Here is a 23645-nt window from a genome sequence, read left to right on the forward strand (position 1 = left end):
CCTAACTACTTGTTAGACTTGCCTTTAAATATTTTGTTAATTATGCACAAGAACAATTAGATACAAAGACCATCACATTTTTGGTGATCTTTCCATTTAGATAGCAATCTGCTTTTTGATTCCTCTTACCAAAGTGCATGACTTCATACTTCCCACATTGAACTCAAATTGCCATATTTTCACATGGTGACTCAATCTGTATCCCACTACAGAATCTCAATGTCCTCATCACAATACATCCTTCCACCTAATTTCATATCTTCAGCAAATCTGGAAACCTTATATTTGTTCTTTCCTCCTGATCTTTAATGTAAATCATAAACAATTGAGGGCCAAGAACCAATCCTTTGGATACACCACTATTTATCTCCTTCCTGCTTTATTTCATCTCCATTTTCTATGTTTTAGTCAGTTTTCAGTCAATTTAATCATCTCCAATACATTGGGCTCTTAATTTATACAATATCCTCTAATATGGTGCCTTGTCAATTGTTTTTTTGGAAATCTAAATGTACTACACCTACAGTTCCCACTCCTCCCCCATCAATATCCTTAAAGAGCTTGCGCGAATTTGTCCAACATGATTTTCCTTTCATAAAACTATGTTGACGAGGTTTGATTATATTTAGTTTTATCTACCTTTGGCCCAGTGTGTTCTCCTAATATTTTATCCCTTGTGATTGGGATTATTTCTGCAAGTTTCTCTTTTTCTATGTTCTATTTAGAATGATTCTGGAGTACTGTAGTTAAAGGGTCGGCACAGCATTATGGGCTAAAGGGCGTGTGCTATGCTGTGCTGTAAGGTTCTGTGTTCTTCCTGTCGTTGGAAATGAGCCCATCTATTATTTGCAGGGTCATTTGCCCATTTACAGGTTCCTTTGCTGAGAAGACTGATACAAAAAAAAGATTCAACATATCTGCCATTTCTTTGTTTCCTTCACCAGCTTCATTCTGTAGGGGCCACAGATCTACCTTTGCCACCTCTTGTCACTAATATATCCACATAAATTCTTTCTGTTTGTTTTGTTACATGCAAGTTTTCTCTGAGATGAATATTCTCCCTTCGTTTGAGCTTTTCAGTCTTTCTCTGCTAAATCCTTAAAAACTTCCCAGTCCTCTGATCGAGTCTTTCACTTGCCACTTCCTATATTGCTACTTTTTGATTTAACACCATCCTTGATTGCCATTGTTAACCACTGATCTGTCCTCTTTTTCATGGAATCTCTCTTTCTCTTTAGGATAAATTCCTGCTGGGTGTTAAGGACTAAATTATTAAGGACTAAGGTGTTAAGGACTAATTATGAACTGCCACTGTTCATCTGTGAACTGGACTGTTAGCTTATTTTTCCAGTCTGCCTTGGACAACTCCACCTTCATACCATTGTGTTGTTCCTTTTTGCACCTTGTGGTGCATCGGGCAGCATTTTTGCCCCTTCTGTAACATTTGACTGTTTTTACGAGGTCAAGTTGCTAGCTGAACTCTCAACCCAGCACAGATGGAAAGTGTGCAAGGTGCTGGCTTGATTTGAGCTCAGGACCATTTGCTCCTATACAACTGGCCAGCTTCCTACCATTGTAATTGCCCCTATTTAAGTTGACATTTGGTTTTGGTGCTATGCTGTTTAGTCTGTGATGGCTTCTGGAATAAGACCATAAGATAAAACAGCAGAATTAGGCCATTCAGCCCATCAAGTCTGTTCCACTTTCTATCATGGCTGATTTATTATCCCTCTCAACCCCTTTCTCCTGCCTTTTTCCCATAAACTTTGATACCCTGACTAATCAAGAACCTATCAATGTCCACTTTAAATACAGTATACACAAAGATAATGAATTCCACAGATTCATCACCCTCTGCCGAAAGAAGTTCTTCCTCATCTTTGTTCTAAATGGATTTTCCTCTATTCTGTGGCTGTTCCCTCTGGTCCACTACTCACCCACCATAGGAAACATCCACTCTATCTGTGCCTTTCAATATTCAATAGGTTTCAATGAGATACCCTCTCATTCTCCAATGACAAGAAGCCCAGAACCATCAAACACTCCTCATATATTAACCCTTCCATTCTTGAAAACATTGCCATGAGCCCCCTCTGGACGCTCCCCAATGCCAGCACAATTTTTCTTGGATAAAGGCCTAAAACTACTCACAATGCTCTAAATGTGGTCTGATCAATGCCTTGTAGAGCTTCAGCATTATATTTTAGTTCTTTCTAAATAAAGGTTGACATTGCATTTGCTTTCCTTACCACTGATTCAACATGGAAGTTAACCTTTAGTGAATCCTGCTCGAAGACTCCCAAGTCCCCTTGCACCTCTGATTTTTGAATTTTCTCCCTATTTAGAAAATAGACTGCACCTTTATTCCTTTTATCAAAGCGCGTTTCATACACTTCCCTATATTATATTGCATATGGCACTTCTTTGCCCATTCTCCTAATCTTTGTCAGTCCTTCTGCACACTCATTCTTTTACAACACTACCTGCTCTTCCACCTATCATTGTAATGTCTACAAACTTGGCCACAAAGCCATCAATTCCATCATACAAATCATTGTCATATATCATGAAAAGGAGCGGCCTCAGTACCGACCCCTGCTGAACACCACTAGTGGCAGCCAACTAGTAGGTCTCTTTGTCTCCTACCAATGATGCTAGTATCTTTAGTGTAATACTATGGACTCTTGTTAAGCAGCATCATGTGCAGCACATTGTGAAAGGCCTTCTGAAAATCCAAGTAAACAACATCCACTAACTCTCCTTTATCTATCCTGTCTGTTATTTCCTCAAAGAATTCCAAAAGATTTGTGAGGAAAATTTTCTCCTTAAAGAAACCATGTTTACTTTATCATATATCTCTAAATACCCCAAAACCACATCTTTAATGATAGACTCCAACATCTCCCCAACCACTGAAGTCAGGCTAACTGGCCTGTAATTTCCTTTCTTCTGCCTCCGTCCCTTCTTAAAGAGTGGTGTGGCAATGGTTGAGAACTTCAGGTTCCTAGGAGTAGGCATCACTAATAGCTTGTTGTGGTCCAACCATGTAGATGCCATGGCCAGAAAAAGCACACCAGTCCCTCTACTTACTTCAAAAATTTGGCATGACTCAGTTAAACCTCAACTTTTATAGATGCACCATATAAAGCACGCTGTCTGGATGTATCACAGTTTGGTATAATAACTGCTGTGCCTGACACTGCAAGAAACTGCAGAGAATTGGGAGCAAAGACCAGCACATGAGGAAAACCAACCCCAATCCCTTGGTCTCTGTCTGCATTTCTTGTTGCCTCATTAAAACAGCCAACATAATCAAAGACCCACCCACCCTGAGCATTCTCACTTCTCCCTCCTTCTATAGGGCAGAAGGTTTAAAAAAAACCCTGAAAGCACTTAGCACCAGCTTTGAGGACAGCTTCTATTGCACTGTTATAAGACTATTGAAATGACCCTTTGTATGATAAAATAGACCCGTGACCACGAGCAAACTACCTTATTGTGACCTTGCATTTTAATGTCTCCCAGCACTGCACTTTCTCTGCAACTGTAACACTATATGCTGCATTCTGTTATTGTTTTTCCCTTTTTATTTTTAAAGTAGTGGTTTCTTAAGGTTGGCATAGCCAGGGGTTGTAGTGGAGATAAGCTCCCACTAGCTATTAAATGTTCCCAAAGGCGTGATTCTCAAATAGCATCTGATAACACAGCTCCTGGCCTTCATGTGTGGCTTAGCTACTAAGCCTGGCAGAACCATTTCTATGGATAGAAGAAGTGGCAAAGGTGGATTACTGGCACCTTAAAACCAGTCGTTTCAGGCAGATGGAGCCCATCAGTCGTGGTTGGCAGTTCATCTAGCTTCAGTTTCCTCGGAAGGAGAACTCTGATCTCAAACCTCCGCTGCCTTGTGGCTATACCCACTCATGGGGAAGGCTTTGGGAGTAACCCCTGAGGGAAAATCCAGAGCTGGAGTGCCCAAGGCAATCCTAAGTTGACTTCAACACTGACTGGCATTTCCTGTGATACTGCTGGGGCCAAACTGTATCGGTCTCTGCTGTTCCTTTGGATTTATGGAGAGGGGAAGCCTGCTGCATAGGCTTGCTCTCTATAACTACTGCCCCATCTTGTGTACTTGTTTGCGTATCACATAGGTAGCTAGGACGCAGTCCATGGTCAGTTGTGGCCATTGAAGGGCCTCAAATGACACTGAATTCTAGATTCTCCTGCAAAAGGAAACTTCATTTCCTCTACCCTATCATAAACTCCCAGGATCTAATTTATTGAGTATAGGAGTTGGGATGTAATGTTAAAATTGTACAAGGCATTGGTAAGGCCAAATTTGGAGTATTGTGTACAGTTCTGGTCACCGAATTATAGGAAAGATGTCAACAAAATAGAGAGAGTACAGAGGAGATTTACTAGAATGATACCTGGATTTCAGCACCTAAGTTACAGAGAAAGGTTGAAAAAGTTAGGTTTTTATTCTTTGGAGCGTAGAAGGTTGAGGGGGGACTTGATAGAGGTATTGAAAATTATGAGAGGGATAGATAGAGTTGACGTTGATAGGCTTTTTCCATTGAGAGTAGGGGAGATTCAAACAAGAGGATATGAGTTGAGAGTCAGGGGGCAAAAGTTTAGGGACAACATGGGGAGGAATTTCTTTACTCAGAGTGTGATAGCTGTGTGGAATGAGCTTCCAGTAGAAGTGATAGAGGCAGGTTCGATATTGTCATTTAAAGTAAAATTGGAAAGATATATGGACAGGAAAGGAATGGAGAGTTATGGGCTGAGTGCAGATCGGTGGGACTAGGTGAGAGTAAGCGTTCGGCACAGATTAGAAGGGCCGAGATGGCCTGTTTCCGTGCTGTAATTGTTATATGGTCATGTGGTTAATATATTTCATTGAATTCTCCTGTTGCTCTTCTGAACCAGCACCCACACTTCTTGAGCTGAGTGTTAATACAACAACAATAGAAGAACAAAGATTGTAGCAGGAATGTTATTGGTCTCCTGTAAATCATATTGTGGTGTCATCATGATCTGGGGTTGTATTATTATTCAGACTTGTCCTACATGGTGTATAACATCTTTAACACAAGGCGACAGATGGTGTTAGGTGCAGTCAGGAGACCCAGAGTGAAGGGTCAGAAAACACTAGCAGACCAGCAGGAGGAGATGTTCAGGAGGTTGACGAAAACTCCAAGGAGGCTGTTCCTGCACAACATCATGAGCTTTGCTACCCTGCTGAGCAAAGGAGCCAGTGTCAGGCAGGCAATTTTTGTGAAACGCTGTCTCTATCATTACAAAAGAAAAGGCTCTCTCCTTGCTGTACTCATTACCACCACCAACACATTGCATCAATACACAGATGAGAAGCTGCAGATTATGTGTAATATCCCCTTACATGTCACGATGCCAGGCCACCTGCACTGCTTAAAACACTGGTATTAATTCATCCCACCTCTCTTTGCTGAAACTTGAAAGGGTCCTGTACCTTATCTGTATACCACTGCAGTAGACACACAGTAAATCAATCACTTAAGCAACCTGGTTTGGATGGTGTTTAAACACATCATTCCAGGGGCCTCCTTTCATTTCATTTTTTAGCTTATATTCTGATTAGGGTTTTTTTTGGGAGAACCTCAAAGTGACATTGAGTACATACAGTGTCTTGAGGATTTACAGTAGATCTGATAACATTTTGCTTTGGAGTTTATCACCCCAAAACAGATCTGATGCCAAAATAGTCAGCAACAACTCTGTATTCTACATCAAAACTGTCTGCTTCCATACTTATCTCCTGAAATTGATTTTCAGGTTAATATGATTTAACTGAACATCATAGGATTTCAAAGCATACTTAGAAATAAAAATGAACTATTAAATCAAAATACAGTAACAAATACAAAGAACACTTCTGCTTATTCAGTAATTGCAGAGTTTTCATTAGCCATTGCAGCCATTCAATAGAAACGGTTGTAACTGTGTTGATGACAATTAGAGATAGAATGAAGAGAAACGGTAGCATAAATATTTCTCATTGATGGTTAAGACAAACTAAAGAAATTACAAACTTCATTGCTGCTTTCTTAATTAATAAGCAGTTAATTGACATGACATTTGACTGCTGAGAATAAAAAAATATGGATTTTGATGAATCAGATATTATCATTTACTTATATGACATGAGATGTCCTGTTTTATGGAAGCAGTACAGTGCAAAGACATAGAATTACAATAGTAAATAAATAGTCCAAAACAGTTCAGAAATCCGATGGCGGAGGGAAAGAAGCTGTTCCGCAGTTGCTTAGAGGGAGTTTTCAGGCTCCTGCACCTCCTCCCTGATGGTAGTACAGGTTGACCACCCCTTATCCAAAAATCCAGCATCTGAAAACCTCTGAAGTATTGTATTTTTTAGTGCTCTTGTAATCAGTTGTTTTTGTGCCTTTAATAAGCTATTTGTTGAATTAATGCAAGACTAAAATCACAGTTTTTTTCTGACACACTATTTGTATTTTTGAAAAATTTGTCTATTTTCACAATATGTGTTGTCTCCACCTACTGGTGGAAGCATAGTATATCAGTTACATAACAGCTTGTCAATTTTTCATTTCTCATTGGCTATGTACTCATGTAGACTCATGTACTCTGACTATGTGTCTTAATTGGTCACTCCTTATCTCAGGAATGTGGTCTCAACTGAAGTATAAAGGTGGCAGGTTTTGCAAAAGCGCCTTTTTTCTTTGCCTCTGTCTTTGCCTCTTCAGTTTCATATGCTCTGCATCTCTGCCTTGGTTTAAACTTTAAAATAAATGGATGTGAAGAAACAAGTTTCCACTCATTCTTGGACTTCTAAAAGAGCCTGGGGATCAAGAACAATCACCAGATCCTACAGTGCTAATATGATGTCACAAACAGAAAATTCTGCAAAGCACTGAGAAGGTTCCTAGCCAATGCACAGGTCTCTGTGAAGTGACCTCACATACTGTATGTAATGAACAGAAGTTAATGAAAGACCGAAAAGCACGTGAAAAATTAAGATCTGGATCGTGTATTGAAAAAGTGGATTTTTCAGTTTCAGAGTAAACATAGGCTGCTTATTGTACGCTGATCATGAAACCAGAAAAGATCTAAATCAACCTACCAAATCATACCAAATAACACATAAAAGCTAAAATAACACGAACATATAGTAAAAGCAGGAATGATATGGTAAGTACACGGCCTATATAAAGTAGAAATAATGTATGTACAGTGTAGTTCCACTTAGCAGAAACAGGAAGACAGCGAGCACACTGGAAGGTTCACGTATTTTTCTATCATACAGTTCTTTGTAAGCACTCAAAACATCCTTCAAACCTGCACTAAACCTACATGCCCTTTCAAAATTAAAGTCATACTTTTCTGCAATCATTGCAACACTGTCAATCGTAGAAAAAATCTCACACAGTTCAAAGCTATGGTGGCTTGGTGCTGAGATACTGAGTGTTTGTTTTGCTTAGAGTAAAGCAAACGCTGAATACTATTTTTGCTTTTCTTGCTGCTTGGGATGCGCGCTGCCTCTATAACGACTCGCTGAAAGACAAACGCTAAACACTATTTTTGGTTTTCATCTTTTTTCATAAAAACGAAAATCCACTTCGGGCTTCTTTCGGTTAGCGAAAACAGGTACTAATGTAGGTCTTCCGTAAAAGCGAAGTGGCGTAAAGCGAACTTTCACAAAGTGGGGGATACCTGTAGTACCTTACATAAAACCTAAAAAAAGTAAAGTACAAATGCTGTAAAATACTGTAACCTTTTAATCAAAACATGGCATCGTAGGTGGAGACTGAAAGCCTGTCATTTTTTGACTTTGTTCAACAGCTGATTCAGAAACGTATACTCCCGATGCTGCTGTGCTGCTTCCGACACCCTACACACATTATCTTTTCACTATATTAATGGTATATAATAATTTTTACTGTTAAGTACATGTGATAAACAAGTGTAAGACAGAGACTGCCTACCGATGGCACGAGTTCAGAGTTGGAGATGATGGTGATCCCAAGCTATCCTAATATATATTTCAAAATCCACAAAAATCTGAAATCTGAAACACTTCTGGCACCAAAAACTTTGGATAAGGAGCACTCAACCTGTAATGAGAAGAAGGCATGATCCTGATGTTGAGGGTGTTTTGTGATGGATTCATGTCTTGAGCCACTGCCTCTTGAAGATGTCTTTGATGTTGGTGGAGTTACCTGAGTCTGTAACTCCCTGCAGCCATTTGTGATTCTGTACATTTGAGGGTTCATGTCAGGCTGTGATGCAACCTGTCAGAATACTCTCCATTGTACATCTATAGAAATTTTAAGAATCTTTGATGACATACTGGATCTCAGCAAATTTCTAATGAAGTAAAGCCATTTGCCTTTTTGCATCATTCTGTTGGACCCAGGATAGATCCTCCAAGAGGCTGATGCCCAGAAGATTGAAGGGCTGCCCACCCTTTCCACCACTGAATCCTCAATGAAGACTTGTATGTGTTCTCCCAACTTCCCTTCCTGGTCCACAGTTAATTTCTTGTGTTGCTGATGTTGAATGCAGGTTTGCTGTTCTGACCCTATTCAGCCACCCAATCTATCAACAAGACAGCTTAGCCACAGAATCATGCATGCAGAGCAAGTAAAGCAGTGGGCTAAGCCCACATGCTTGAAGAGCCCCCCGTGTTGATTGTCAGCGAGGAGAAAATGTTTTTATCCATTCACATTGACTGTGGTCTCTTAATAAGAAAGTCAAAGATCCAGCTGCAGAGGGAGGTAAAGGCCCAGGATTTTTTAAGCATTGGTGATTATACTGAGGGAAAGATGGTGTTCAAGGCTGAACTGTAATTAATAACAGCTCAGCCTGACATATGTTTACAGTTGTCCAGGTGCTCCAAATCATTTTGGAGAGCCAGGGAAGTTGTGTCTGCTGTAGACTTGGTGCGGTGGTAGGCAAATTGCAGTGGGTCCTAATCCTTGCTCAAGCAGAAGTTAATTCTACTCACTATCAATCTCTTAAAGGACTGCTTTGCAGTAGATGGGAGTGTAACAATGTGATAGTTATTGAGGCAGCTCTTCCTTCTCTTGGTCACTAGTCTGATTGCTTCACTTTTGAAGCAGATGTGAACCTCACACTGCACTGCTGAGAGGTTGAAGACATCCTTGAGAACTCCAGCTTATTGGTTGGCACAGGTTTTCTGTACTTGGCCAGGTACAAGTCAGGGCCTGATGCCTTGCAAGGGAATTCACCCTCTTGAAGGATATTCTGATATTTGCCTCTGAGAGAAAGATCACAAGGTCACCAGATGTTCTGGGGATTCACACAGGTGTATCTCCCTTTCAACGTGTGCAAATGTTTCAGTAAGCCATTTATTAAAACTTAAGTGTGACTTTGTTTCTGAAAACATCAAATCAGAAGTTTAAAAAAATCAAATGTTCACAAAAAACTCTAGGCCCAAGTATTACCTGTGTATTTAGTTTACTCCAGCCGTGAGAAAAATGCATTTATTATTAATCTCTAAATTTAAAAATTTGTTTTATTAGAATTACAAAAAGCCATTTGATTTTACAGTTGTACAGTGCCTTTATCAAACCCATCTTTCCCTCCCCACCCTTGTCCATTCATTCCCCCCCCATCTTCATCCCCCCCCCATTCCCCCACCGATCTCCCTCCTGGCACTTATCCTTGTAAGCGGAACAAGTGCTACACCTGCCCTTACACTTCCTCCCTCACCACCATTCAGGGCCCCAGACAGTCCTTCCAGGTGAGGCGACACTTCACCTGTGAGTTGGCTGGTGTGGTATACTGCGTCCGGTGCTCCCGGTGTGGTCTTTTATATATTGGTGAGACCCGACGCAGACTGGGAGACCGTTTCACTGAACACCTATGCTCGGCCGGCCAGAGAAACCAGGATCTCCCAGTGGCCACACATTTTAATTCCACATCCCATTCCCATTCTGATATGTCTATCCATGGCCTCCTCTACTGTCAAAATGAATCCAAACTCTGATTGGAGGAACAACACCTTATATACTGGCTGGGTAGCCTCCAACCTGATAGCATGAACATCCACTTCTCTAACTTCCGTTAATGCTCCTCCTCCCCTTCTTACCCCATCCCTGACATATTTAGTTGTTTGCCTGTTCTCCATCTCCCCCGGTGCTTCCCCCCCACTTTCTTTCTCCCGAGGCCTCCCGTCCCATGATCCTTTCCCTTCTCCAGCTCTGTATCACTTTCGCCAATCATCTTTCCAGCTCTTAGCTTCATCCCACCCACTCCGGTCTTCTCCCATCATTTTGCATTTCCCCCTCCCCCTACTACTTTCAAATCTCTTTTTTTTGTAATTTATTTTTTTATTGAAATTCATCATCAAACATACATTTCCATAAGATGTAATTCAGACATTGTACATATGTATCATATAATCATATATATCACAAATCTCCACAAAGTATTTATCTGAGGTATACACTTATAGAAAAGAGTGGAAAGAAAAAACAAGCAAAAGGAAAGATCTATGTACAAGTAGGGAGTGATCTTTTTTTTTACAACAGTTTCATTGATTTGTGAGAATAAAATCAGGCCTATGAGGCATTATGTAGTTAAACCATTTTTCCCAGTATGAATCAAATTGTTCCAGCTTATGGTTAACAGATGCTGTTATCTTCTCCATTTTGTAAATGTCCATTGTAATTTCCATCCATGTATTTAAAGTTGGGCTCTCCTGTGATAACCATTTCCTAGTAAGAGTCTTTTTACCAGCCACCAACAGTATATTCATTAAATATTTATCTCCTTTCAACCATTCTTGAGGTATATATCCAAAATATATGGTCTTACTCTCTAAGGGTATTTCACACTTAAAGATGTCTTGTAGGGCATTGTGTATCCCCATCCTTACTATCTTTCCTTTCAGTTAGTCTTGATGAAGGGCCTCGGCCCGACAGTGCTTCTCCTTGTAGATGCTGCCTGGCCTGCTGTGTTCCACCAGCATTTTGTGTGTGTTGCCTTTATCTGCTGCTGAGTTTGTGCCATAGCCACTCAAGAGTTTTGCAATTTTTTTCTGTAATTGCTTTTAAAACTATGTATGAGTTGTTTTGATATGGAGATAATGCATTCTATATTCCTGATGATTAATTTAACTAAACTAATTTGGTTAAAATAGATTAGTTTCTTCAATACATTGTAGAATTTTTGGAGAACAGAATTATCTGATGAACGCTGGTTAGAATATTATTGCTGTATACCACCAGGTGGCAATGTTCATTTTCAAACTGTGAGAAACTTAAGTATTAATTTGTTGAGGAAGCCTCAGCAATTCAAATGTCTCATATGGCAATACATTAATCAGTATTCTGAAATTAATAGTGAAAATCATTTGTGCATTCGAGTGTAAAACTATATTAATCAGTATTGCTTATAATTTATTTTATGTCCAGATCATTTAGGAAGTACAATGTACAAAAGCCTTTATTCAGCATGTTAACTGTAGATATGCAAAACATTGCTAATTTTTAAAAACTTCTATCTTAACTTCTACATTCAATAATATCTGCTACCCATATTTTAGTAATGGTGTGTTGAGCTGCTGTTCTGCTAGTAAGTAGCACGTTCACTTATGCTTGAAAATTTTCTGTAGGAGTCTATCCACTATTGGAGAACCGTTCAAAATAAAATTTATGTAAAATGGAGTAATTGGAGCTGTCAGATAGTCAGTGCTGGCTACAGATTGAAGGGTATTAGATTGCTTGGCTATGTACTTCACAAATCTATTTCAGTTTTGAATAGCTGATAGCCAAGTTATCACAGGCAGCATTGTCTCATAAGACTGCAATACATAATCTCTGCATTCCCCTTCTAAGCATCACATCAATGGAACTTGCAAGTGAATACTAGATTGACCAGGACAGTCCCAGGTAATTTGCATTTATATAGAACCATAAATGCACATCATGTACATTAAACACATAAGCAGATTTTAGGATAGAACTTCAGTCAAAGATTTAGATTTTAAAGAGGAGTTTGAAGTCAAGTGAGAAGTAGATTGAGAGAGAAGCTTGGGGTAAATTACAGAACTCGGCCTAAGAAAGGCCATGGTAGTGTAGTGGTTAGCACAATGCTGCTACAGCTTGTGCCACTGAGGTTCAATGCCGACGTCATCTGTGAGGAATCTGTTCGCCCTCCCCATGGAATCCATGGGTTTTCTCTGGGTCCTCCATCTTCCTCCCACCGTCCAAAGACATATCGGTCAGTAGATTAAATACCATTGTAAACTGTGCATTGCTGGGTGGTGCAGCTCAAAGGGTCAGAAGGGCCTATACCACACTGTATCTTTAAATAAATCAATAAAGAACTGAAGGCATTGTTACCGATATTGGCATGATTAAAACAGAATTGGAGGGCCACAATTATCTCAAACCATTGTAGATTTTGAGGTTACAGGACAAAAAAGAGGGATTTGAAGAGAAAGGTGTGAATTTTAAAGTTTCAACATTGCTAGACCAAGACCAATGCCAGTAAATGCAAAGAGATAAACAGGTGAATGGAATATGATGTAAATTAGAATATAATTTTGAATGGATCGTGAAAGATGGGAAGACAGCCACAAAGATAATGAATGGGTAAAAGCAAAAAAATGCCATGGAAGATGGTTCCAGCAGCAGATTGGCTGAACTGAAGGTTGTTCAGGGTAAATGGCCCTGCTGACAGTACTTTCATGTAATCCAAAAATAATCAGAATAAAATACAATATCAAGGTCCTCAATAGGCTGGTTGAGTCACAAACAATTGGCAAGGAAACCGATGAAGTATCGAGGGAAAATATTAGATTGGAAGTTACTCCCTTTTAAGAGAAAGCTGGCATCCTTAATTATGTAATACATATCCAAGTGTAAGATTTGCTGATGTGTTTTTACTTTGTTGTCAAAGCAAATTCTCTGAGAACTAACACTGTTAAAATAATACAAGCCACTTACAGTGATTAAGACTTCTAGTATTTACTCATTTATAGACTATAATTGTTTTTGTCTGTACAATAGTTTTTAATAGAAGTCCATAACATGGTGAAATGGAATTCAGTTATACAACAATTGCTGGTGGCTTTAGGATATAAATAAGGTTGTTTCTTTACTGCTCCAGCAAGCATTTTTCTTTGTGATCCAATAACTCAGAAAGACAGATTATAGAGGGCACTGAACTATAAAAAAGGAAAATTGGCAAGCCTATACTTTGAAAGGCGCCAAATTTGTCTTGGTGAAAATTTTCCTTCAAATGAAAGTAAATGAAGTGGATAGTCTGTCTGTAAGCATAACTATTCTTCAGAAAATAAGTAGGAGTATGGGATGAACTCCTAGTATCAATGATGAAAGTTAGTCATTTGATTTTTCGTCTGAATTCGAAGATAGGACTGGAAGTGTGTTGATGTAACAGATGTGTCTTGTGCCCTCAAGGCAAATTAGCATCCATGATATAACATCAATGGAGAATCGTGACTTCCAAGCTGTTATGTCTATTGAAGTGTGTCAGTTTTGTTTTGTTGATAATACTTCAAGAGAAGGTATTTGCAGTTTTGTCTTTAGGGAGGCCATAAGTAATTGTGGCAAATATAGTTTTAGAAGTAGGCTAATTGTTTCATTGTTACTTTGTTTGTATGTAGCTGAGTTGTTTGCCATGTCTCTGCGTATATGAGTCATGTAAGGATCATTAGTACTTTCCATTACGATATCATGCTATGTCACTTTTGAAACTTATAGTACAATTAATGAATGCTGGCTGGTACACTGAGAAAAGCATAGTTGTGCATTTTTGTAGAAGAACTGGATCATTAAAATGCATATATTTGAAAAAAAAAGAAAGAGAATTGCATTTAGAAAAGAGAATATCATTAAAAACTGACAAGTGCCTGGGAACCTGATTACTTCCACTTCAGGATTATAAAGGAAACAGATGGGAAATTGCAGAGGCATAATTTTTAAAGCTCCCTTTATTCAGGAATTGTCACTCTAGGGTTGAAAATTACAAATATAAGTCCACTACTGAAGAAAAGTGAGGGAGAGAAACCAGCAGGTTGGAAATCTGCTGCTTTAATATCTATTTTGGGAAAGTTATAAGAATCTATAATTAAGGAAAGAATGAGTACTTAGTGAAATACGGCTGATTAGGATCGTAGAAATCACGCCTCACGAGAAGCTAAACATGTTCTTAATGCCCAGTGTAAAAGAAGTGAAAGGAATGTAAGGTAGCATCATGTTTGCAATTGGGAATGCAGGCAGAGGGAGATTAAAGGTAATCATAAATGAACAAGACAAAGATTGATATCCTCTATATATCATGACTTCAGTACTGTGGATGGAGGTGCAGAGTGCTACATGTGAGTATTCTATGATGCACTGCACTTTGGAGATTCTCTGCAGGTTCCAGACATCAATACAGTTGTTTTGGATGTCCCTGAAGAAGGTGACTTTGTTTTTGGAAAGGATAATTGGTTGGGTTCATTGGTAGCTGATATATAATATCCCATATCATGCCTGACTATGAAGTCAATTCTTTTTCAAGCTATCGACAGCTGATTTATGGTTATATGGACTGCAGATTGGCTGATATGTAAGAGCTGAGTCATGGTGCTTCTAGTTCTTTGATGCATAGGTAGGGTTTGGCTTATCTTGGAAACCTCTTGTCACCTTGAGATCTAGTACAGCTTCTCTGACAAAGTGTAGTCCTACACATACTCAGTTTTTTATTAGGGAGTTTTTTATTACTCTGATGGGAGAATAAGTAGGCACCATTCTTCCACATCCTTCTCATTCAACAAAGCTATTAATTTGTTCCCTTCTTACTCCACCCTCTAACAATGACATTTAAAAGTATAGGCAACAATAAGTCTTGCAAAATCCCTCATGGAAATCATCTTCACACTCCAAGAACCCCAAATTTCTGACAGGGCTGTAGGTGGATAGGATGACAAAACTCAGATAGAACATCACCTTCCTAGAGCTATGAGCTATGATTTATTTTCTGACATTTTCTGCTGTGAGAGGAACATATATGAACTGCTTGTTATATCTTGTATGTTCAAGGTCTACTTTGGACAACAACAGAACAGGAGAGATAGACATTTTCTGGTGCTCCTTTTTGGCATTTGCAAGGCACGAAAGTATTGCATGTAAAGATTGATCTTATTCATCATATGATTGAGGCTTTTGTTCATTTGAAATTATTGAAAAGAATAAATGTTGTTCTTTTTCAGAATGACACTTCCTGAGGAGATTGGGGCGAGTGAGGCCTTCCCCCACCCCACCACCAATTTGGCCACAAGCCCCTACAAAGGATTGCAAGGACTGTTGAAAGGATTATCGGAGTATCTCTTCTACCTATTGGAGATATTTATCAGGTGCACTGCATATAAAGAGCCTTTAGCATTGTCAGTGATCCTTCCCATCCATCCAACAATCTCTTTGACCCCCTACCATCAGGCTGGAGGTATTATAGCATTAGGACAAGAGCTGTTGGGATGCGAAAAAGGCTACTGAATGCCCTTATGGTAGCGTTATACTGTTTACTTTTTAACTTGTGTTTTAAAGGCACCATATTATTTGTTAATTTTTTTGTGGTAATATATGTGTGAGTTCTATATACTGTGTTGTGCACTTTGGTCCGGAGGAACGTTGTATACATGAGTATGTATGTACCTGTATGGTTGAATGACAATAAACTGAACTTGAACTTGATTTGACAAGATACAGTTTTGTTGCTGCTGTGAACTAGTTGTTTACTGGCATGACACTATATGTAAAAACTGTGCCTCACAGGCTGCATTGGTAACAGTTTGTCTGGAGAGATACGAATTAATGGGTAGGACATTGGTAGGAGGGATTTCTTTATTTCTTTTTTATGTGCCTGGAGTCAGAGTAGGTAGGGGAGATCCTAGATGAATACTGTGCTTCACAAGGGACCTTGACGTTTGTTAGAACAGTGTATAACAGGCTGATATGCTAGAACATGTTGATGTTAAAAAAAGAGGATGTGCTGGAACTTTTAAAAAATGTTAGGTAGATCAGTCCCCGGGGCTGGATGGTATATACCCCAGGTTACGTCAGTAAGTGAGGGAAGGGAATGCTGTGCCTTTGGCTATGATCCTTACAGTGAGTAGAAGGTGAATGGAATGCCCTGCCAGGGGTGGTGATAGAGACAGATTCGTTAGGGACATTAAAGAAACTCATAGATGGGCATATGGTTGACAGATAAAAATGGAGGGTTATGTAGGAGGGAAGAAATAAATTGAATTTGGAGTAGATTAGAAGGTTGAAGTAGAATAAAAGGTTGGGACATAGCCTCAAGATTCGGGGGAGTAGATTTAGGATGGAGATGAGGAGGAACTGCTTTTCCCAGAGAGTGGTGAATCTGTGGAATTCTCTGCCCATGAAGCAGAGAAGGGAAGTTTGAATATATATATATAAGACAAGGTTGGATAGATTTTTGCATAGTATGGGGGATTAAGGGTTATGGGGAAAAAACAAATAGGCGGAGATGAGTCCATGGCCAAATCAGCCATGAACTTATTGAATGGCGGAGCAGGCTCAGCAGGCCAGATGGCCTACTCCTGCTCCTATTTCTTATGTTCTTACAACATTATGAACTGAATAGCCTGTACTATACAAATTGATAGGGCAGTTAAAAATGGTGTATGGAGTGTTGACCTTCATTAGTTGAGGGATTGAGTTCAAGGGCCAAGAGGTAATGTTACAGCTCTATAAATCTGGTTAGACCACACTTAGAGTATTGTGCTCAGTTTTGGTCACATCATTATAAGAAGGATGTGAAGTCTTAGATAGGGTGCAGAGCAGATTTACCAGGATGTTGTCTGAATTAGAGAGCATTTTTATGAGGTTAAGTTGAGCAAGCTAGGGCTTTTTCCTTTGGTGTGAAGGCGATCAAGGCAGAACTTGATAGAAATGTACAAGGTAATAAGAAGTGACTAATATGAGGGGGCATAGCTTTAAGGTGATTGGAAGAAAGTATGGGGCAAGGGTTATGCCACGTACCAATACTATTGAGCGAGGGCTCTGTGGATCCCAGGTTGGGAACCTCTGGTTTAAGGGAATGTCGGAGGTAAGTTTTTTTTACAGAATGGTGGGTTCATGGAATGGCCTGGCAGAGGCATATACATTAGGGACATTTAAAAAACTCTTCAATCGGCACATGGATGATATAAAAGTGGAAGGCTATGTAGGAGAGAAGGGTTGGATTAATCCTAGACTAGGTTTAAAGGCCAGCACAACATTTTGGGCCAAAGGGCCTGTAGTGTGCTGTATTGTTCTATGTTCTATATTTTGGAGTATTTGTCTACTGTTATTTTGAATAAAAAATATCTTCTGTGAGAGTTTTGTTCACAACAACATTTATCTTAGCTGAATTAATGCCATAATTATTTACCAATACTAAGTTTATAGAAGACAGCTTAGAAATTCTAAACTTTTGCTACCAAGTTATAAAAAGAACCAAAACTAAAAGGAACAGAACGGGAAAAAGTGCAACCCAGAAAAGCAAGCACAGAAACATCATTTGCTTCTCGGTATGTCTGCTGCTTAATGATATTTGCTGTATCTGGAGTTGGTTGCTTATAAATAAAGGAGGGCATTGCAAGTCATTTTCTGGTGATAGGGTTCAAACTGTGCTGTACATTGGAACAGGATGGTGTGGCACTGAGATTTCCCAGGCAGTTCGGGGCAGATGCTGCTAATGTGCCATCGCAGGAGTGGGTGACAGGATAGCATTTTGTTTGTGTTACAAGACTAATAATCCAAAGACCTGTAATTTAGAGAATGTGAAGTACAAAGCCCGCCATGATATTCAGGGAATTTGAATTTGAATAAAAAGCTGGTACCAGTAAAATGACCGTAAGACTGATAGATTGTTCAAAGGAACCAGCTGTTTCTTCAGAAAGCTACTCTTCTTACTAGTTCTGACCTACATGTGACTTCAGTGCCTTTATCAATGAGATTGACTTTCACAGGTTCTTGAGGCAGCTGAGTAAGACATTCAATTGTAAATATGAATGAGCAATGAGTGAACCTTGCCAGTGACATCCACAACTTGAGAGAATTTTGAAAGGCTTATTACAGTCATGGAAATATTTATGTGCTCAGCATTTAGATCAGGGACTCCAGTCTAATAATCATCAAATCCCTTTATGTAAGGAACATTAAGAAATCGTAAATTATATCCAGTAGCTGGAATTCGGTTCCTCAAATGAGTGTCATTTAGAAGTGCAAGACATTATATACCATGGGTAGTTTGAGACCAGGCCGAAAACCAGGAGAAGAAAGGTTGCATAGTTGTGCTGGCACCTGGTGATGTAATTTTAATTGCATTAAAATTTATAGAAGAAGCTTATTCTTGTTTTAGTCCGTGGCTCTCCCTGTTGTCAAAACCACAGACAGAAAATCAAGCAAGGTGCAAGATGGGCAGAAATCAAGCAGAACTGATTTCTGCCCTATTTCACAGTCTATTACACCCATCTGCCCTTGAGATTGGTTCAATCATGTAAAGGTATCAGACTGAGACAGCTGTCATGCTGGCCTTAGCAGTTTCAGTGCTGCCCAGTAACCTGTCTCCACAGAGATGCATTGCCATGGTGAGGAAACGTCTAGTACAATGGAATTGCAGAAGCTAGTACAGATGATGTAGGTGGCTCTCAGGGAGGCATTGTATCTGTAGTAACCAATTAATAGCTATTGCAAAAATGCTGGTCATTGTAAGCTAATGCACAAACTCACCATAAGACTGTACTAAATTGCTTTGATTCTTAGAGCAAAAAATGGACGGCCAGCTGCCACTTGACTGATATCTTCCATTCATTGCACATTTAGGATGAAGAGCAGTAGCAACGTGGGCCTATAAATTGCCTAAAGGTGCTTTTCAAGTTTGTCATAAAGCACTTTGCAATTAATAAATAGAATGTAGTGAACCAATGGTGATGAAGCTTCTTCCTTGATGATTTGGCAATAATTTGTGAATTCACCCACTCAACTTGATGGTAAATTAATCAATGACTGGCAAATTAATAATAATTTAAATTTGTCTGAATGTAACTCCATTTGTTAAGGTAGGTTGGACACCATTTGATAAGAAAGTTTCTCTTCTCTCCTTCTCAGTTTTGAAGAAGGATCTTCTACTTGAAACATTAGCAGATGATCCAGACCTTCTGAGTACTGTCAGTATTTCTGGTCTTATTTTATATGCCCAAAATTGGTTGATGAGCTGGGTGCCATTGAAAATAGTGCTTCAGAATTGAGAAAATAATTTCCAAATTATGCCAACAAAGAACTTTCCCCTTGAGAAAGGCAAAACCATTGTGAATAATTTAATTGGTACTGCGTCTCTGCAGGTATGTTAATGTACTAAGGATATAATGTGGGCTATTTGACATAAACTGGAATACAATTATAGTGTTACAAACTCTTTTGTGTTGCTGGTTACTAAGGCACTTAACAACATCAGCTAACAGTTCAACTGGGTAACATAAGTTGTATTACATGGTATACACAATTGTTAAATGAGCATGCACCTTCTTTAAACTGAATTCTCTTCAAACAAAAACTTATGAGAAACCGTTACTATATGTATTAAATTATCCATTAATTATTTAAATACATATCTACAATCGATAACTAGAAGTTAGCTAGCAAAAATGCATTCATATTCTAATCCTTTAAATTACAGACTATAATGAAAATAAATTAAATATAACATTTCAGAAGTGTCTGTTCCAGATAATGATAACCTAAATGAATCATCTCTCCTGTAGAATTCAAATATAATTATCAAATGTACTCTACTAAACTTGTTACTTCAACTATATATGTGATGTTACATATATATTTCTAAATATCAGTTTAATCCTAAACTCGAATAGGCCAATAAGCTACTACAACAATATTATTTGCAATATACTTTCAACTGCTGTTTTCAAAATTGAATCCTTAAAGCTTCTCGTCTTTATGTTTCTGCATGTCCTCTGTCTCTAGCCATTGTGTTTCCTGTGTGGACACCGGGCTCCTTCTCTTTTCTGCTGACCCTTTTAATGTTATGAAGCTGACATGTCTGACTTAACACTTCCCTTTCTAAGCCCCTCAGTTTTAACCACACTGTGTTAACTCACATCAGTAATTGCAGACTTAAGGAACGTAATTCATGGGTTCTTCTGTAGTCTTGAATCTTCTCCATGCTTCAACAGAAGCCTTGCTCAAGACAGAAGTCTAACACCATACTTTTTTCCAAGAATTAAGTCTTATTTATTGTAGTGGAATCATCTGACTTGAATGAAATGGCCTTGCTACAACGTCACAAGCCTAACGTCCCAATTTCTGTTTTACCAGATTCAGGCAATGGTACAGCCATCATTTTAACACTGCAGAAATAAGGAGGCAAGCAGATATATAATAACCAATTTATGGATGATACAAGAAGAGGTAGGAAGACAAGTTGCATGGTGAGCACAAGTAATCAAAGGAGAACTATTGATAGTTTAGGTGAGTGGGCAAAATGTTGGCAAATTAAATATGGAACATGAGCAGAAAATTATGAATAATTTTGGCTTTTCTAGTTGAGGAAAGACATTATTTCACTGCAGTTGGTACAGAAAAGATTTATGAACAGGATTCCAGATATGAAGAAACAAGCTGGATGAACTCAGCAGGTTGGGCAGCATCCGTTGAAATGAGCAGTCAACATTTCGGGCTGAGACCTTCTGTCAGGACTGCAGAAGGAGGGGGCAAGGGCCCTATAAAGAAGGTGGGGGGGAGGGTGGAAGGTGCCAGGTGAAAAACCAATCAGAGGAAAGATCAGGGGGTGGGGGAGGGGATAGGCAGGAGAGGTGAAGAAGGAATGTAAGGGGAAAACACTATGGGTAGTAGAAGAAGGCAGAATCATGAAAAAGGTGATAGGCAGCTAGAAGAGGAGGCAGAGTGAAAGTGGGATGGGGGAAGGGAGAGGGAGGGAGTTACCAGAAGTTGGAGAATTCGATGTTCATACCAAGGGTTAAGTTCACACTTAATATCTTCTCTTTCGGCTCTTCCCACTTTCTTCAGACCAAGGGTGTAGCTATGGGCACTCGCATGGGCCCCAGCTATGCCTGCCTCTTCATGGGTTATGTGGAACAGTCTATGGTCCAAATCTATACTGGTACTGCTCCCCAGCTTTTCCTTTGCTACGTTGATGACTACATTGGTGCTGCTTCCTGCACCCATGCTGAGGCCGTCAATTTCATCAACTTTGCCTCCAACTTTCACCCAGCCTTCAAATTCACTTGGTCCATCTCAGACACTTCTCTCCCCTTTCTCGATCTCTCAGTCTCCATCTCTGGAGAAAGACTGTCCACTGACATCTTCTATAAACCCACTGACTCCCATAACTACCTTGATTATACCTCTTCCCACCCTGCCAAATGTAAGAATGCTATTCCCTATTCCCAGTTCCTTTGTTTCCACTGTATCTGCACCCAGGATGAGGCTTTCTGTTCCAGGACATCTCAAATGTCGTCTTTCTTTAAGAATCATGGTTTCCCTTCTGCCGTCATCAATGATGCCCTCACCCGCATCTCCTCCATTTCCCACACTTCGGCCCTCATCCCATCCTCCCGTCACCACAACAGGGACCGTGTTCCCCTTGTCCTCACCTACCACCCCACCAGCCTCCGGATCCAGCATATTGTCCGCCACAACTTCCGCCACCTTCAACAGGACCCCACCACTAAGCACAGCTTTCCCTCTCTATCCCTCTCTGCTTTTCGCAGGGATCGTTCCCTCCGCGACTGCCTGGTCTACACGTCCCTCCCCATAGATCTCCCACCTGGTACTTATCCCTGCAAGTGTAAGTGCTACACCTCCTCTCTTACCACCATTCAGGGCCCCAAACAGTCCTTCCAGGTGAGGCAACACTTCACTTGTGAGTCTGTTGGGGTAATCTATTGCAACCAGTGCTCCCAGTGCAGCCTACTATACATCAGCGAGACCCGACGCAGATTGGAGGACCGCTTCGTCGAGCACCTCCGCTCTGTCTGCCGCAACAGACAGGATCTCCTAGTTGCCACCCACTTCAACTCTCCTTCGCATTCCCATTCAGATATGTCCATACATGGCCTCCTCTACTGCCATGATGAGGCCAAACTCAGGTTGGAGGAGCAACACCTCATATACCGTCTCCAGCCCCTTGGTATGAACATCGAATTCTCCAACTTTTAGTAATTCCCCCACTCTCCCCTCCCCCATCACACTTTCACTCTGCCTCCTCTTCTAGCTGCCTATCACTTCTCTCATGATTCTGCCTTCTTCTACTGCCCATAGTGCTTTCCCCTTACATTCCTTCTTCACCTCTCTGGCCTATCCCCTTCCTGCTTCCCCTCCCCCACCCCTTGATCTTTCCTCTGATCGGTTTTTCATCTGCAACTTCCCCCCCGCACCTTCTTTATAGGGCCCCTGCCCCCTCCTACTTCAGTCCTGACAAAGGGTCTTGGCCCAAAACGTTGACTGCTCATTTCAACGGAAGCTGCCCGACCTGCTGAGTTCATCCAGCTTGTTTGTACATGTTGATTTGACCACAACATCTGAAGTGTACTTTGTATTTCCAGATATGAAGGACTTCTACTATTAGGAAACGTTTAACAAGTTGACAGTTTGCTCAGTCTTGGGGTCTAGAGATGCTGAGAGGATCTTTCCTACAGTGGAGGAATTTAGGACTAGAGGCACTTCCTTTGAATAGAAGGACGTCTTTTTAGAACAGGGATGAAGAGATGAGGAGGAGCTTTTTTAGCCAGAGGATGGTAAATCTGGAATTCATTGCCACAGGTGACCATGGAGACCAAGTTATTGGGTGTACCTAAGGTGGAGTTTGATAGGTTTGTGATTAGTCAGGGTGTCAAAGGTTGTGGAGAGAAGGCAAGAAAATGAGGTAGAAATGGAAAATAAATCAGATGTGATCGAATGGAAAAGACTCAATGGGCCAGTGGGCCCAGTCCTGCTCCTATGTCTTATGGTCTTAAATTTCTTCCTTACAACTTTCTGTTACAGAGATGCATAGGGGCAATGTCCTCAGGTCCATTAAAGGCTGAGATAGATAGATTTCTGTGCTGTATGATGTGTCCAGGGAGGGGTATCATCCCTGGTGAAAGGACTTGTGTCCATTCTGAGGTAGTTCACTCACTGTTGGTCCCCACCAGGCACTCAGCTCTCTATGTGGCTCAAAGTAACTGTTTGCATGCGAAAGCAGCCACAACCTGGTGCACCACATCGACAAGCGGGCTAAACCAAGTGAGGGTAGCCCGCAGGTCTTTTGCCCCTGTGTGATAGGGACATGCCTGTCCAAGTATATGAAGTCAGCTCTGATGGACTGGGGGTGGGGGGGGGGATAAGATCAACAATGAGATCCAACGGTCACAAAAGCAGTTTTGCAACACTTCATGGAGAGAAAAGGGCATGATGGGGCACAGAAGAAGCCATGGTCATCCACCGTAACCAAGGATGACTACTCACACCACTAGATTTGGACTTCCATGGTCAAGAGTGGAATGCCCCCAGTGCAATAGCTTTTTCACTTCATAAGCTCTTTTGCCAGGTTTCATGTGTCATCAT

General features: G+C 40.3%; 1 protein-coding gene across 1 annotated transcript in view; it reads left to right on the forward strand.

Annotated features, from left to right (window-relative positions):
* cacna2d3a (calcium channel, voltage-dependent, alpha 2/delta subunit 3a) overlaps window positions 1-23645 on the forward strand; it is an 893404-nt gene that overhangs the window by 22696 nt on the left and 847063 nt on the right. The window contains exon 2 of the mRNA XM_059944148.1: window positions 15266-15409. Within this exon, the coding sequence (XP_059800131.1) occupies window positions 15267-15409 (143 nt within the window). The 5' untranslated portion in view covers window position 15266. The remainder of the gene's footprint in view (window positions 1-15265; window positions 15410-23645) is intronic.

This window comes from Hypanus sabinus, chromosome 19 (assembly GCF_030144855.1).
Source record: "Hypanus sabinus isolate sHypSab1 chromosome 19, sHypSab1.hap1, whole genome shotgun sequence".
Classification (NCBI taxonomy): Eukaryota; Metazoa; Chordata; class Chondrichthyes; order Myliobatiformes; family Dasyatidae; genus Hypanus; species Hypanus sabinus.